The sequence below is a fragment of the Eriocheir sinensis genome, chromosome 32 (genome assembly GCF_024679095.1).
Source record: "Eriocheir sinensis breed Jianghai 21 chromosome 32, ASM2467909v1, whole genome shotgun sequence".
Taxonomy (NCBI): Eukaryota; Metazoa; Arthropoda; class Malacostraca; order Decapoda; family Varunidae; genus Eriocheir; species Eriocheir sinensis.
Window position 1 is genome coordinate 17,148,481 of NC_066540.1, and position 17,500 is coordinate 17,165,980.

At 47.1% G+C, this 17,500-nt stretch overlaps 2 protein-coding genes and 1 long non-coding RNA gene across 4 annotated transcripts in view; all 3 read right to left on the reverse strand.

The window, feature by feature from the left end:
- Positions 1–5,098, reverse strand: part of LOC127006340 (interferon-related developmental regulator 1-like) — a 6,032-nt gene extending 934 nt beyond the window's left edge. The window contains exons 1-7 of the mRNA XM_050876169.1: positions 5,050–5,098; positions 3,800–3,953; positions 3,476–3,658; positions 2,843–2,964; positions 2,086–2,240; positions 1,508–1,749; positions 1–959 (exon numbers count right to left, since the gene is read on the reverse strand). The exon at positions 1–959 is cut by the window's left edge and continues 934 nt beyond it. Coding sequence (XP_050732126.1) covers positions 783–959; positions 1,508–1,749; positions 2,086–2,240; positions 2,843–2,964; positions 3,476–3,658; positions 3,800–3,953; positions 5,050–5,060 — 1,044 coding nt within the window. The 5' untranslated portion in view covers positions 5,061–5,098 and the 3' untranslated portion in view covers positions 1–782. The remainder of the gene's footprint in view (positions 960–1,507; positions 1,750–2,085; positions 2,241–2,842; positions 2,965–3,475; positions 3,659–3,799; positions 3,954–5,049) is intronic.
- A 7,876-nt stretch (positions 5,099–12,974) lies between these two features.
- On the reverse strand, positions 12,975–14,252 carry LOC127006346 (uncharacterized). Its single transcript, XR_007759489.1, has 2 exons — positions 13,612–14,252; positions 12,975–13,493 (listed from the first exon to the last, which is right to left on the reverse strand). It is a non-coding gene; the product is annotated as an uncharacterized LOC127006346 (long non-coding RNA).
- A 137-nt stretch (positions 14,253–14,389) lies between these two features.
- The window catches only part of LOC127006345 (serine palmitoyltransferase 1-like), a 9,155-nt gene continuing 6,044 nt past the window's right edge, over positions 14,390–17,500 (reverse strand). For both annotated transcript variants that reach the window (XM_050876173.1, XM_050876172.1), the window contains exons 6-11: positions 17,230–17,359; positions 16,165–16,362; positions 15,631–15,795; positions 15,182–15,283; positions 14,931–15,041; positions 14,390–14,813 (exon numbers count right to left, since the gene is read on the reverse strand). In XM_050876173.1, the coding sequence (XP_050732130.1) occupies positions 14,646–14,813; positions 14,931–15,041; positions 15,182–15,283; positions 15,631–15,795; positions 16,165–16,362; positions 17,230–17,359 (874 nt within the window). In that variant the 3' untranslated portion in view covers positions 14,390–14,645. The remainder of the gene's footprint in view (positions 14,814–14,930; positions 15,042–15,181; positions 15,284–15,630; positions 15,796–16,164; positions 16,363–17,229; positions 17,360–17,500) is intronic.

The following is a 17,500-nucleotide window of genomic DNA, read 5'->3' on the forward strand; positions in this document are numbered from 1 at the left end:
GTAGTAGTAGTAGTAGAAGAAATAGTAGTAGTAGTACTAGTAGAAATAGTAGTAGTAGTATTTACAGCACTCAAAATAATTCGGTCGGTCAGTCAAGTGTCAGCTATATTGACTGACTGACTGACTGGAGCTGTTAATAAATGCAAAATTCAGTCAAGTCACCCAGTCAGTTAGTCAGTAAGCTTTTCATCTGACTGATTAACTGACTGACTGACTGACATTTACTGAGCTTAACACCTAATACCACCATCAGTCAGTCAGTCAGTCAGTCACTCGGTCGGTAAGTCACTCATGCATAACTGACTGACTCACTGATAAACTCGATGCATAATTCCAGTCAAGTCAGTCAGTTAGTCGGTCTCTTCTACTGAACTAACTGTAGATTTTAAGTAATTGCTGACTGACTGACTGGCTGAAATGCAAAATATTTTAACGAACCGTCGGTCAGTCAGTCAGTCGGTCGGTCGGTCGGTCAACAAATTAGGGAACTCATTAACTGCCCATAGCACAGACATACTTACAAACCCACTAATTGACTGACTGGCTATCTAAATATCTCACTAACCAACTCATGAACTAACTGACTGGCAAAATGTACGACTAACCGGACCTGCCCAACCAAAACAACCAAAAAAATAAACCGTCAACCGAACCGAACCAGAGAACGAACAAACTAACTTAACCTAGCCTAACGCAAAAAAAAAATTAAATAAAAAAGCAGCCGCCAGCCGCCATGTAGCTCAGCCGCCAGCAGCCGCCTCATCATAGCCAGCCGCCGGAGGTCAATCGTCGTAGGTCTTGGCGGCGGCGCGGTTGTCCCTGTTCTTGTTGCGGGCCATCTGGCGGGCTTTGGAGGCGGGGGACTCGCGGTTCAGCTTCTTCTGGCCGCGGCGGGCGAGGGCGGCCAGGCTGCGGTCGATCTGCTCTGGTGGCGGACCGAGGCTGAACATGTCCCGGACCTGTTGAGAAGGGGCGGGTCAGAGGGTAGGAGAGAGTGACTGGGATGGGAAGGAATGGAAAGGGGGAGGAAGAAAGGGAGGGAGAGAATGAAGGGAAAGATAAAGGAGAATGAAGGGAGGGAGGGAAGGAGAGAATTAAGGAAGGAAAGGAGAGAGAGAGAGAGAGAGAGAGAGAGAGAGAGAGTGTGCCCCGGGGGAAGTGACCGCTACCCCTACACCCCTTTCAAGCACCCTTCTTCACCCCCTACACCCCAGCAGATACCCCTTCCACTTCACACACACCCCTCTCTCCCTTCCCACCCTTTTCTTCACCCCTCCCAGCTCCCTTCCACCTTCCACACACCATATACACCCCTCTGGACACCTCTCCTCACCCCTGCACCCCTTCCAGACACCCTTCTTCATCCCCTTCCACCTTACACACTCAAACACACCCCCTCTCCCTCACCACATCTCTTCCACACACCTACACAACTCCCAGACATCACTCCACCCTACACCCCTTCCAAGACACCATCATCACCCCCCTCCCCAGCACCCCTACACACCCCAGCATTGAAGGTGATGTGAGTGCTGAGTCCCTGGGTCAGCACACGGCACAGTGCTTGATACTGCAGCTTGAGGGACCAGGAATCGAGGAGAAGCTCTTGACGTTGATGCTGGGGACCCACGCTGACGGACTCCTCGGGGACCTCGCCCTCCTCCACCGCCCGAACCACGTCGCGGAAGGAGGCGCGCTGCTGCTTTCGGTCCTTCTTGGCGCGGAATTTGTGGGAGTCGGTGGCCAGCTCTGGGGGTGGAGGGGTGAGAGGGGAGGTGAGATCCATGGGGGATGAAAAACCGTATGTGCTTTCAGTGATCCTATTCAGTGCCCTGTAATCGCTCTACCAATGATTATATAGTCTTCAACGTAACGTCAAGGGACAGTTAAGGGTATGTACTCTACAATGATACTTTATTCAGTCACGTGAGGTAAGCAGGAATGAAGGTAAGACAGGTTGAAGTAAGGTGTGTTTTACCCTGAATATGCCCGCGTGGGAGGACAAGCACGGCAAAACAAGGCCACGCTTCAAGGGGTAAACGTACTATTCATCACCCCACCCCCACCCCCACCCCCAGCACCCACCGTTCAGCACCGCACACAGCTCCTTCTCGCGTGTCCACCTGTACCGAGGATCGTGGGTGCGGGTGGATTCGTACAGCAGCGCCACTGCCTCTCCGGCCTGTATCCTGAGGTCGAGGTCGGCACTCCCCAGTAGGTCAAACATCTCCTTGACTAACCTGGGGGAAGAGGTGGTCAGGTAAGGTCAAATGAGGTCGCTGGGGGGTGGGGTGGAGCAGGGGTGGGTAAAGAGAGGGAAGAAGAGGGGAAGGACAGGGAAGGAAAGGAGAGGGAAGGGAAGGGAAGAGCAGGAAAGGACAGGGAAGGGCAGGGAAGGGAAGGGAAGGAAAGAACAGGGAAGGTAATGGAAGGGAAGGGAAGAAAAGGGAAGGGCACAAAAGGGAAGGAAATGACTGGGAAAGAAAGGGAACGGAAGGGAAGGACAGGCAAGGGAAAGGGAAGGGCAGGAATGGACAGGGAAGGGAAGGAAAGGGAAGGAAAAGGAAGGGATGAGAAGAGAAGGGAAGGAATAGGAAGGGAAGAATGCAGGGGTAACTGTAAGGGAAGGGAAGGGAAGAGAAAGAAAAGTATAGGAAAGTGAAACGAAGGGAAGGGAAGGGAAAGGATAGGATAGGGATAGCAAGGAAACTATGGCTGACTTACTGACTGACTAACAGATTGACTTACTTACCGACTGACTGACTGGCTTACTTACCGACTGACTGACTGACTGACTGACTGGCTAATTGACTGGCTAACTAATTATCTAAAGGTGACTCACTTGTTAGCCATGGTGTAGACCGAGGCGGGGGCCATGAGGCAGAGGAGGAGGCAGAATCCATTAAGGGCAGCCGTGTGGAGGGCGGTGAGGGCGGGCGGGTGGGTGGGCAGCTCTCCATTACCCTGCGAAATGGAAATGAAGGTGGTGGTGGTGGTGGTGTGTCTCTCTCTCTCTCTCTCTCCCCTGTCAGCCCTTTCCTTTCCTTCTTTTCCCTTCCTTTCCCTATTCTTTAACCTATCATATTTTCCTTCCTATCCCTTCTTTCCTCTTTTTCATTCTCCTTCCCTTCCCTATTTTAACCTATCATACTTTCCTTCCTATCCCTTCTTCCCTTCCCTCTTTTTCATTCTCCTCCCCTTCCCTTTTTTTAACCCAACATACTTTCCTTCCTTTCCTTTCCCATGTTATCTTTCCCCTTCTTCCCTTCCCTTTCCCTTTCCTTCCTATCCCTTCCCTCTTTTTCCTTTTCATTCCATTCCCTAGTAGTAAGTAGTAGTAGTAGTAGTAGTAGTAGTCATCACAGACTCTTAGGAGAACCAAGGCAATGATTCTTCCCCCCCCAAAGAAACTTAAAAAAACAAAAAAGACAAACTGACCCCTGTAACCCTGTCTCCCCCCTCCCCCTGTGGTCACCTTGGGCAGGGAGGCGGCGAAGACGGAGTGCAGGGTGTTCATGGCGCTGGTGACCTGGCCCAAATCGTGGCAGGCCAGCAGAGTGGCCAGCGCCAGGGTGTGGGCACACTCCGTCCGGCCCTCGCGTGGCCCGGCCGGGTCTGTCACGGCCACGCGCAGCAGCGGGGACAGCGTCTGGTACACCTGGGGGGAAGGGGGGGTGGGGGGTTAAGGGTTAGATGGGGGTTCAGTCTCTCTCTCTCTCTCTCTCTCTCAAATACCCAACCACCTCTCTTTTCCTCTTCTCTCCCTTCCTCCCTACCCCTCCTCCCCACCCTCCCTTACCTCCTCCACCTCCGAGCAGGGCGACAGGGACAGCAACAGCAGGGAAGCGAGGCGGCCAGCGGCGACCTGCTCCGGCCCGCGTCCCTTCCGCAGCGAGCGCTCCACAAGGTCACTGAAGGTCTGGTGGTGCTCGAGCAGGAACACCGTCATGACCCTGAGGTGGTGGTGGTGTTGTGAGTAGTGGTGATGGTGGTGGTGGTGGGGAGGGTAATGGGGTGGGAGGAGAGGAAAGGGTAGGGGAGGGGAGGGGAAGATTGTATGCTGTGGTTGGTGAGTGGTGTTGGGGTGATGGTGGTGGTGGGGAGGGTAATGGGGTGGGAGGAGAGGAAAGGGTAGGGGAGGGGAGGGGGGAAAGTTTGTATGCTGTGGTGGGTGGTGGTGGTGATGGGGTGGTGTTGGTGTTGGTGGTGCAGGATCTGACTCTGCAAGTGTCTATACATAAGAAATTTTGATGTGTTGCATACAAATAACATGGGTAGCCTAATATTCTAAATAGCCTAGCATTGCATTCAACAGTTATTATTTACTATTTCATGCTTATCAATCGTTATTAACATGCAGTAAATTATGATGATACCCTTTATTTACAAGTGCAGAGCCAGATGTCTTTTAATATACCTGGAATGAGCTATCAATCGATGAATTTGAAAACCCATAGATCGTTCCAGCGTGATGCGACTATGATATCTGATACAAGCTTGTCTTTTCCTGTGCTTGTAACTTGTATGTTAGATTATCGATGCAAATGACTGAGTTGTTTTTTTGTATACATAAACATTCAAATATATTATTGAAAAAAAAAAGCTTGAATGTCAATCACAATGGTTGATATTCACAGCCTTTGTTGGTGGACAGACGGAATGAAACGGACTATAACTGACTGAATGACTAAGTGACTGACTGACTATCTAACAAACTGACTTACTTACTATCTAGCTTATTAACCCTAACCTAAGTGACTGACTGACTATCTAACAAACTGACTTACTATCAAGCTTATTAACCCTAACCTAACCCAACACACTCTAACCTAACCGACCAACATACCCTAACCTAACCTAGCATACCCTAATCTAACCTACCAATGCACCCTAACCTAACCTAGCATACCCTAACCTAACCTAACAATGCACCCTATCCAAACCTAACCTACCAACGCACCCTAACCTAGCCTAACCGACCAACGCACCCTAACCTAACCTACCTAACACACCCTAACCTAACCTACCCAACCCCCAACCCCAACGCACCTCTTCTGCATGGCGGTGGTGAGGGCCGTGAGTGCGTTGGTGCGTGTGTGGGACGGGCCAGGTCCACCAGGCTTCACATCCCAGGGGAGAACAGAAGGGAGAGGTTCTGTGGGAGAGGCAGGCCAGGCTTCACATCCCAGGGAGAACAGAAGGGAGAGGTTTGCACTGGGAGAGGCAGGCCAGGCTTCACATCCCAGGGAGAACAGGAGGGAGAGGTTTGCAATGGGAGAGGCAGGCCAGGCTTCACATCCCAGGGAGAACAGGAGGGAGAGGTTTGCAATGGGAGAGGCAGGCCAGGCTTCACATCCCAGGGAGAACAGGAGGGAGAGGTTTGCAATGGGAGAGGCAGGCCAGGCTTCACATCCCAGGGAGAACAGGAGGGAGAGGTTTGCACTGGGAGAGGCAGGCCAGGCTTCACATCCCAGGGAGAACAGGAGGGAGAGGTTTGCACTGGGAGAGGCAGGTCAGAACTCTCAAATATGACATATGAAGACAGATTGAAGGAGATGGACTTAGCGACATTGGAACAAAGAAGGGAGAGAGGAGATCTGATCACGCTGTATAAGTTGGTAAATAAGTTTGATGAGGTGGACTGTGAGAATGCAGGGGCTGAGAGGACATGGAAAGAAACTTAATAAAGGAACCTGTTTGAGTGACATGAAGAAGTATAGTTTTCCACATAGAAGTGTTAATGCATGGAACAGCTTGCAGGAAGAGGTGGTGGAGGCGAGCAGTGTCCACCAAATGAGGGAAAGGCTGGATGAATGTAGATGTGGAGACCAGACTATTACACCTTAGCTCAGACCACCTAAACTACAAGGGAAAGGCAGCCCTCGGTACACCAAATACAAGGCTGTTTTTCCCTTGTAACTCCTGGCCTTGATCCTCACACCCCTTATCCTTGAGACAGCTCCATCACAGCAAAACATACAGGAGCGTGGATACATGGAATGGACTTAGCAAGGACACTGTTGAAGAGGACACTGTCTATGTAATGAAGGAAAAGCTGGACATTGTATAGATTGGGAGACAGGACAGACAGAGATTGAGCTCAGGCCCTGTATACTACAAATAGGTAAATACACACACACATACACACACACACACACACCGTCACTCAGCTGGGCGGTGGACTCGGTGAGGTCGCTGGCAATGCTGGCGGCATCTTCGTCTTCCTGGTGGCTGGCGGCTGGCGATGGTGTGGGGGGGCCGGATGGAGGGGGAAAGAGAAGTCAGGTTAGATTAGGTGGTTGAGGGGGGTGATGGTTGAGAGGGGGGGGGGGTGATGATGGTGGTGGTGATGGAGGGGGGGAGTAGGTTGATGGTTGATTACTAGTGTCTAATATTCTCTCTCTCTCTCTCTCTCTCTCTCTCTCTCTCTCTATTGAGGTTAAGAAATGGTTAGAAGTACTACAGGATAATCTCTCTCTCTCTCTCTCTCTCTCTCTCTCTCTCTCTCTCTCTCTCTCTCTCTCCGTTAAGCTTATGACCCACTTTCTGAAAATCCCCATAAGAGAGAGAGAGAGAGAGAGAGAGAGAGAGAGAGAGAGAGAGAGAGAGAGAGAGAGAGAGAGAGAGAGTTATGATATGGCTTCCCAACACACACACACAGCTTAGAAACAGACATACACACAGACAGACTGATAACACACACACACAAAAAATAAAAATAAAAGACAGACAGAAATTGAGATAAGAAATGAACTTGTCCGATAGTGAGATTTATATAACAAGTAGACACACCAGCTGGCAATTATTATTATTATTATTATTATTATTATCTTTCTATATCATTATGCCCAACACTGCACTAGCCCAAACCAGCCCAATGCTACACTTACCCCTACATTAAAACTAGCCCAAATCAGCCCAATGTTACACTTCAACCCCCCTACACTACACTAGCCCTAACCAGCCCAATGCTACATTTCACCCCTCTACATTAAAACTAGCCCAAACCAGCCCAATGCTACACTTCACCCCTCTACATTAAAACTAGCCCAAACCAGCCCAACGCTACACTTCACCCCTCTACATTAAACGAGCCCAAACCAGCCCAATGCTATAGTTTACACCCTACACTGTACTAGCCCAAAACATAATGGCAGAATCGCGAGCCTTTACCAAAATTATTTATACCTATCTACTGAATCCCAATCTAACCTAACCTAACATGTGGGGTGGAGGGGGGGGGCATCATCCCTCTCCCACCCACCCCATAATATTTAAACCTAACTGAATGACAACCCAACTTATAATCTCTTACACAGACAAGGAAGTCACAAGAGGGGGGGGGGGGGGAGACCCTTTATCATTTTATATTCACAAAACGAAAGCTAACTTGATTTCGTGGACAGAGTCATGACACGCACACACACATACACGCACACACACACACACACACACACACATACACGCACACACACACTAATAAACGATATAATTTGTAACATGTCCAATTAAATGTGAAAAACCCACGCTTCTAACTAACTCCTGGGAGTGTATGTTACCAGGCTACCAGTGAAGGTCAAATCCAGCATACCAATACCAAATGGGAACCACTCCACTATCCACCACAGAGGCAGAGAAAGACCTGGGACTGTATGTTACCAGGCTACCAGTGAAGGTCAAATCCAGCATACCAATACCACATGGGAAACACTCCACTATCCACCACAGAGGCAGAGAAAGACCTGGGAGTGTGTGTTACCAGGCTACCAGTGAAGGTCAAATCCAGCACACCAATACCACATGGGAAACACTCCACTATCCACCACAGAGGCAGAGAAAGACCTGGGAGTGTATGTTACCAGGCTACCAGTGAAGGGATATCCAGCACACCAATACCACATGGGAAACACTCCACTATCCACCACAGAGGCAGAGAAAGACCTGGGAGTGTATGTTACCAGGCTACCAGTGAAGGTTAAATCTGTGGCAATTGCAGCGGATGGGTTAATTGATTGGTTACACTGGTAGGTCAACTATGCATGTGAGTTTGGGGTAACCTGTGACCCTTGGAATGGTACCAGCTGGTCATCATCATCATCATTAGAAAGGTTACATACATACAGACATACACATTAACATACATACACAGACATATAGTACTAACTCTCTCTCTCTCTCTCTCTCTCACACACATACATACATACATATACACACAATGGGTACGGTCAACTCAAGGTCACTGTGTACGTTTCTAAACATACACACACGGTCACCAGCTGGACACACACACACACACACACATGAAGGAGGAGGAAGAACACACACACACACATATGGAAGAGGAAGAATAGAAACAGAAGGTCACACACACACACACACACACACACACACACACACACACACACACACACACAGCCCCTCTAAAAACGTACACACACGGCCACACACACACACGTACACAGAGCTATCCCGCCAAAACCCACGCACACATGACCTTCAAAAGTACACACACACACACACACACAACCCCCCCCCCCCCCTCACGCTTACCACCATTATCCAAAAGTACACACACACGCACATACGTACACAAAAAAACGTACACACACACAGACATACGTACATGGGACCTTAAAAAAACGTACATACACACACACACACACACACACCTTGTTGAGCCACGGCAGCCCCACCAACACCACCTCCTCCCTTCCTTCTGTTTTTAGGCATTTGGGCGTGTTTTTTCCTGGCGCTGGGAGGCTGTGCGCGTCTCCGTCACCTCACGAGGGCAGGGACTCTTGCTGGGTGTGGCCACAGGGGAGGAGAGCACGTGGGAGAGGCGCGGGGGAGTCGAACACCTGACCAACTCTTTGCATGGTGGCCTCGAGGGAGAGTGAGGGCGCTTGGGCGGGTTGGGCGATTTTGAGGGACCGTTGGGCGGGTTATTTGGGCGGGTTTTCCTTCCTTGCAATTGCACCACCAAGTTATCGAGGTTGTATGTCCTATTTGTGTGTTTTTTTATATTGACATTGTTTTTCATTGGTGTTTTTTTTTGCTTTAATTATTTGTTTTATAGGGGCGTTTGGGCGGGTTGGGCGGTTTTGAGGGACCGTTAATTGGGCGGGTTTTCCTGGTGACCGTTTTCCTTCCTCTCTATAATTGCACCACCATGTTATCAAGGTTGTATGTGTGTTAGTTTGTTGGTTTTGTGTTGTATTGGCGGCGTTTTTTTTGGCTTTATTTGTGTTTTATTATGGCGTTTGGGCGGGTTGGGCGGTTTTGAGGGACCATTGGGCGGGTTAACTGGGCGCGCGGTTTTCTTTCCTCTATAATTATTGCATCAAGTTATAATGAGGTCGTGTGTGTTATTTGTGTTTTTCTTTATTGGTTCTGTGTTTTATTGGCGTTTTTTGGCTTTACTTGTGCTTTATTAATGGCTTTGGGCTTTTTTTAGGGGGGGGACTGTTATAATTGGGCGGGTTTTATTTCCTTCCTTATATTGCATATCTACCTCAAGGGTTAAATGTGTGTGTGTTATCTGTGTTTTTTAATATTGATTTTGTGTTTTATTGGTGTTTTTCGGCTTTATTTGTGTTTTTTTAGTGGTTTAAATTTGGGCTCTTTTTTAGGGGGGGCGGGAGGGGGGGGGGACTGTTATAATTGGGCGGTTTTTTTTCTCTTTCCTTATAAACTATCAATCAATCAATCAATCCTTATATATTACATCACCTCGCTCAAGGGTTAGATGAGTGTGTGTTATTTGTGTTTTTTATAATGATTTTGCGTTTTATTGGTGTTTTTTTCCATTATTTGTTTTCTTGGATGTGACTTTGGGCTGTTTTTTAGGGCCGTTGGGCGGGTTATACGTTAATTTGCTTTTCCTTAATTATTGCACCACGTAGCTCAATAGATGACTAATTTATGTTATCTGTGCGTTATTTGTGTTTTTGTGATTGGTTTTGTGCTGAACTGGTGTTTTTTTGTTGGTTTTATTCAAGTATTTGCAAACATTGGGCGTTTTTTTCCAGCCCTCCATCGTAACATAATAATAGCCCAATTTTTTTATATAAATTAATTGGTGTATCAATGTTTTTCTCTGCTTATTGGTCTGGCAGCCCCGATCGAACACCTTCCTAGCCCAACATGTCATACCTGTATACTTTCACTTTTTCCGTATTTTCTTATATTAATTAATTGGTCTACATTTCCTTATTTTTACACGAAACTATATAGCCCAACGCATAGCGGCCTCTAAACTACCCCAATGCGTAGACCCCCAAATTACTAGCCCAACGCATAGGCCCCCAAACTAGCCCAAAGCATAGACCCCTAAACTATACCCCAACGCATAGGCCCCCAAACTAGCCCAAAGCATAGACACCCAAATTACTAGCCCAACGCATAGGCCCCCAAACTAGCCCAAAGCATAGACCCCCAAATTACTAGCCCAACGCATAGGCCCCTAATTAAACTATCCCAATGCGTAGACCCCTAAACTATAGCCCAACGCATAGGCCCCCAAACTAGCCCAACGCATATATAAGCCCCCAAACTAGCCCAATTAAAGCATAGACCCCCAAACTAGCCCAACGCAAAGGCCCCAAAAGTAGCCCAACGGTTCGACACCCAAACTAGCCCAACGCATAGGTCCCAAACTAGCCCAACGCAAAGGTCCCAAAACTAGCCTAACGCATTGCTAACCTATTGCGTCATCTCTTCCCACCCGTTCTCGTTTTCCCGCTTTTTTTTTTCCTTACCTGCTTGCTTGCCTGTCACTCCTTTCACTTTCTTTTTGTTACATACTATAGTGATTTTTAATATTAGGTATGTGCTGTATGTACATATCACTATATATGTTCTCTTATTAAAATACGTATATAGGATTAAATTCGTATAGTGACATATGATTTTCTTTGTATAATGTTTCTTTTGTTCTTAATTAAGCCGCACTCACACTCATGCACCGACTCTTATAATTTGAAGGCTGGTCCTACCTTGACACGATTAGGAGAATGTCAACCCGGCCATGGCACAAATATATATACTCCCTTATTACACGTAAGGTTAATTATTTCTCCACTCTCCATTAATATACGATAAAGAGGTGATTGGATGGAGGGTGACATATGTGTATAGGGAGAGCGGTACGTGATGATTCGGACTTTTTAGAAAAATATTTATAGAAAAAAAAGTTTAAGAAGTAATGTAATTTTGTTGATCTCAAAATGTTCCTCTATCATTTGTCTCTTTAGGCTGCTAATATGACACCCGTAGCTATTTCCAGTTTTCAGATATAGGCAATGAAAGACAGGTTTCTAAATTGTCCGAACCATCCCCGCCCGTGGTAATGGTTCGGCCAGGGAGGTGGGTGATAGGGACACTCATATATACTCGCCATAATATTAGTATAACTTAAGTTTGATTGGCTAATAAATAAGATTATATCTACAACAAAACATTTTATAATCTACATTTCGCTAATTGGCACGTTTTTGAAGTGAGAGCTTACGATACACCCTGAAAATATTACATACGAGATGCAAAAAAAACATAAAATAGGACTTGCATCGAAAAGAACAGCTCTGAGGGCGTGGTTGTCCCTTTGTGGGCCAAGGCAACAAAGTTTTACACATTCACACAAAATCTCACTTTACAATAATGGCCGGACCAATTAACCCACTGTCCGAATCATCACCGCTCTCCCCTACATTTAACGGCCTCCCATATTATCAAACATAGCAGGGTCCTAATACGACTATTTTGATGTCAGAGGAAAGTTGGAAAGTTTCGTTTAGTCGGCGCAACATCTGTGGTCATATGCCTTTCATGGGTGATTTTCCCATTCAAAATGTAGAAGGAATGTAGAACTATATCACTAGGATCACAAATTTAAACAGTCCATGAAAATCACAGCAATTAAGTTCCTGCAGAGGCTTTTTAAACAGGCGAACTGAGGTGCCAATACATTTAATAATATAGGCATTTAATTATCTACACCTTCAAGCCACACATGACTTCCTTTCCTCTCCATTTAGATCAATACAAGGGCTGGTACCGTTAAGAGATGTTTGGTACCATTAGGAAATATATGGTACCACTAAGATATTTGGTACCATTAAAAATATATGGTACCGTTGTGATATTTGGTACCGTTACAATATATATGGTACTGTTAGGAGATGCTTGGTACCATTAGGAAATATATGGTACCGTTGAGATATTTGGTACCATTAGGATATATATGGTACCGTTAAGATATTTGGTACCATTAGGAAATATACGGTACCACTAAGATATTTGGTACCATTAAAAATATGGTACCGTTGTGATATTTGGTACCGTTACAATATATATGGTACTGTTTAACTGTTAGGAGTTGCTTGGTACCATTAGGAAATATATGGTACCGTTGAGATATTTGGTACCATTAGGAAATATATAGTACCCCTAAGAATTGGTACCATTAAAAATATATGGTACCGTTAAGATATTTGGTACCATTAGGATATATATGGTACCGTTGTGATATTTGGTACCGTTAAAAATATATGGTACCGTTGATATATGGTACCCTTACGATATATGGTACCATTAATACATATGTGACACTGGTGAGAAGTATATTGTAATTATGAAATGCTATAAGTTTTTTTTTTCTTTTTCTTTATTGACAAAACAAAAGGAACACAAGTGATTAAATTAAGTGCTTGTTTGTGTGTTAATGTTAACTCTCATCTCTATCTCTACCTCTCTCTCCCTATCACTGTCTTGCTATAGAGATAACTGTGTCAGGTCAGCTAAAGTTAACTATGATATTTTTGTCTCTTAACTTTCCTTCATAACTCCTAAATGTATGTGTGCGCTCTCTCTCTCTCTCTCTCTCTCTCTCTCTCTCTCTCTTATTAATAGTCTAACTAGCATCTCTCTCTACAGTGGGGTCCCGTGTCTTGCAGGAAATGAATGAAAAAATGTCGCTAGTTCTGAGGCAAACTTTAAATAAGCAGCAAAAATAAAAACAGATTGAAACTTCACAGGCGATGGTATTTATTTTTCTCTATTTCACGCGACTTTCTGCTCCAGCTCGTCCCTATCCTGTCCAAATCCCTTATGCAAGAGTCAACCAGCATCTTCATTCTTTCATCCCTTCTGCTGGTAAACTCAATAACAGCCTTCCTTCCCATGTCTTCATTTCCTCCTGCATATGACTCTCTGTTCTAGTTCATTCCTATCCTGTCCAAATCCCTTATGCAAGAGTCAACCAGCGTCTTCATTCCTTCATCCCTTCCCTGGTAAACTCGATAACAGCCTTCCTTCCTTCGTCTGTATTTCCTCCTGCCTGCAACTTTCTACTCTAGCTCGCCCCTATTCTGTCCAAATCCCTTATGCAAGAGTCAACCAGCATCTTCATTCTTTCATCCCTTCTGCTGGTAAACTCAATAACAGCCTTCCTTCCTTTGTCTGTATTTCCTCCTGCCTACAACTTTCTACTCTACCTCATCCCTATCCTGTCCAAATCCCATATGCAAGAGTCAACCAGCATCTTCATTCTTTCATCCCTTCCCTTTCCTTCCTTCGTCTGAATTTCCTCCTGCCTACAACTTTCTACTCTACCTCATCCTTATCCTGTCCAAATCCCTTATGCAAGAGTCAACCAGCATCTTCATTCTTTCATCCCTTCTGCTGGTAAACTCGATAACAGCCTTCCTTCCTTCGTCTGTATTTCCTCCTGCCTACAACTTCCTACTCTACCTCATCCTTATCCTGTCCAAATCCCTTATGCAAGAGTCAACCAGCATCTTCATTCCTTCATCCCTTCTGCTGGTAAACTCGATAACAGCCTTCCTTCCTTCGTCTGAATTTCCTCCTGCCTACAACTTTCTACTCTACCTCATCCTTATCCTGTCCAAATCCCATATGCAAGAGTCACCCAGCATCTTCATTCTTTCATCCCCTCTGCTGGTAAACTCAATAACAGCCTTCCTTCCTTCGTCTGTATTTCCTCCTGCCTATGACTTTCTACTCTAGCTCATCCCTATTCTGTCCAAATCCCTTATGCAAGAGTCAACCAGCATCTTCATTCCTTCATTCCTTCATCCCTTCTGCTGGTAAACTCAATAACAGCCTTCCTTCCTTCGTCTGTATTTCCTCCTGCCTACAACTTTCTACTCTAGCTCATCCCTATCCTGTCCAAATCCCTTATGCAAGAGTCAACCAGCATCTTCATTCTTTCATCCCTTCATCCCTTCTGCTGGTAAACTCAAGAGTCAACCAGCATCTTCATTCTTTCATCCCTTCCCTTTCCTCCTGCCTATGACTCTCTGTTCAAGCTCATCCCTATCCTGTCCAAATCCCTTATGCAAGAGTCAACCAGCATCTTCATTCTTTCATCCCTTTCCTTTCCTCCTGCCTATGACTCTCTGTTCAAGCTCATCCCAATCCTGTCCAAATCCCTTATGCAAGAGTCAACCAGCATCTTCATTCTTGCTGCAAAAAGAATAGTAATAAATAAAATCAATTCACATATAATCAGGCAACATTGAAATCGCTAGTTACAGAAGATGCTAGCCACGGGGCCCTAATGTACAAGATCCTATTTTCCTACAAACTCTCTCTTACTACCCTTACTAGCATCTCTCTCTCTCTCCTCAGCCCAGTACTTTCTCCACCGCCCGACAGATGGCGCCGGTGAGGGTACTTATGTCCTGGTCAGTCAGCTGGAGGTTCAGTGCGAGACGGATGGAGGGAGGGGGAGGATGTCGCTCTTGGCTTCGGATGTATGAGGCTACAGTCAGGGCAACTCCCTCCTCTTGGGCCTATGGGAGAGGAGGAGGATGAGGATGATGATGATGAGGAGGAGGAAGAAGGGAAGCAGGATGTAAGATATTCAATAGTATGAGTGTGCAAATTCTCTCTCTCTCTCTCTCTCTCACCTGCTCCACTACCTGTCGCAGGGTCTCCTCGCCCTGGTCTGGGTCCTCGGGGCAGGGCGGGGCGAGGCGCAGATGCTTGATGGGGCTGATCGGGTCGCCCACCAACTCAACCTGGAGGGGGGGCAGGGCGGGGCGGAGCGGAAGAAGGGCATTAATTACTGTTGTTTTTGTTGTTGTTGTTAAGTGTGTGTGTGTGTGTGTGTGTGTGTGTGTGTGTGTGTGTGTGTGTGTGTGTGTGTGTGTGTACGTACCGAGGGGGGCAGGGCAGCGGTGAGGGCCTTGTGTGTCTGTCGGCAGCGGTCTTGAAGAGTCTCCACCAAGTAGCCGCCCTCCTTCTCCAGCACATCCACCACCTGCAGGAGGAGGAGGAGGAGGAGGAGGAGGAAGATGATGTGGAGGAGAAACAGGAAGAAGAGGAGGAGGAGAAGGATTAGGTGAAAAAAGGGAGGAGGAGGAGGAGGAGGAAAGGAGAAGAGAAATTAAAGAAAGAAATAAAGAAAAACGGAGAAATATATATTAGTTTGTTATCTCTCTCTCTCTCTCTCTCTCTCTCTCTCTCTCTCTCTCTCTCTCTCTCTCTCTCTCTCTCTTTGTCGACCTTCCCCTTCCTTTTCTTTCCTTACCTTCTTTCTCTCTCTCTCTCTCCCTCTCCCTCTCCCTCTCTCTCTCTCTCTCCCTCCCCTCCCCTCCACCCCCTTACCTTCATGGAGGCCGCGGCAAGCATAGGTGGAAGGGAAGCGGAGAAACAGTACCCCAGTCCGGAGAGCCTCTGATGCTCCACAACGAAGTCCGTCCCCACGCAGAAGCCCCCCGCGCAGCCCCCAGCCCCCTCCAGTGTGCCCATCAGCAGGTCCACCTCCTTCAGCTGCAGGGAGAGAGAGAAAGAGAGGGTTGGATGCTGTTAAAGAGGGTTGGATGCTGCTAAAGAGTGTTGGATGCTGTTAAAGAGTGTTGGATGATGCTAAAGAGTGTTGGATGATGCTAAAGAGTGTTGGGTGCTGCTAAAGAGTGTTGGATGCTTCTAAAGAGTGTTGGATGCTAATGAAGAGAATTGGTTATGGTAGTATCCTTTAAAAAACACTTAATAACAATAATAATGATGACAATAATGATAAAACTAAGAAGAAGATGGATTATAAGCATACCAATTCTCTTCACGATAGAAATGACATTCAGATCTGACCAACGGAATTTAAAGGAACCCTCCCCCCCGCCGCCTCCCCCCCAAACGCACCGGCACCCCATAGTGGTCGGTCACGCCCCTGCAGCGGCTCCCCAGGGTACCGAAGGACACGCTCTCGTCCAGGAAGAGCCGCAGTTTGTACCGTCGCCGCAGTGCCACCAGCCCGGGCAGGTCACACAGCTGGCCAGTGTTGAAATAGATGCCCTCAACCACCAGGAACTTGCGGGTGGCGTTGGCGCGGCGGGGGTCCTGGGGGAGAGGGGGAAGGGGGGTTAGAAGGGGGTAGAACCAGTATTAGGGGGACCAGTACTGACAATAATGGTACCAATAGATCCAGTACCAGTAATAAAGGTACCACCAAAACCAGTACCAGTAATAATGGAGGGGAGTGGGAAGGGGGTAAGGGGGTGTTGTGCTGGGGGTTAAGGAGTAGAACCAGTATTAGGGGAACCAGTACCTGTAATAATGGTACCAATAGATCCAGTACCAGTAATAACAGTACAACCAAAACCAGTACCAGTAATAACGGAGGGGAGGGGGAAGGGGAGTTAGAAGGTGTTGTGTTGGGGGTAAGAGGGTACCTTGGTAGAACCAGTATTAGGGGAACCAGTACTGACAATAATGGTACCAACAGAACCAGTACCAGTAATAACGGTACCAGCAAAACCAGTATTAGGGGAACCAGTACCGACAATAATGGTACCAACAGAACCAGTACCAGTAATAATAGTACTAGCAAAACCAATACCAGTAATAATGGTACCAATATTAGCAGAACCAGTACCAGCTATTACAGGAACCAATAGGGGGTGTGGGGTGTGGCCTGGTTTGTGTGTGGTCCTTCCCTTCCCTTCCTTTTCCTTCCCCTCCCTTCCCTTCCCTTCCCCTTCCTACCCTTTTCCTTCCCTGCCCTTCTGCATATTTCTCCTTCTCCCCCCACCCCTCTCCTCCTCCTCCTCTTCCTTCTTCTTCCTCCTCCTCCTCCATTCCCGTCACCCACCCTTTCCTCCTTACCTCCTCCACCCTCTCCTCTTCCTCCTTCACCCACACTCTCATCCCATTTCTGTTCCACCTCCTCCTCTTCTCTCCACCCTCCTCCTCCTCCTTCCCACCCACCTTCTTGTCAGCCTTCTCCTGTTCCTCCAGCAGCTCCTTCAGGTGGTCAAGGTCATTGTGGCGGAAATAGACGATCTTGCTGCGACTCGCCTGCAACCCGCGCTGGAGGGCAAAGTTGATCATCTCGTCCCTGCAGAATAGTGGTAGTGGTGGTGATAGTGGTAGTGGTAGTAGTTGTAGTAGTAGTTAACCAGCACCTTCACTCTTTCATCCCTGTGCTGTCCTAATCCCTAATGCAAGAGTTAACCAGCATCTTCACTCTTTCATCCCT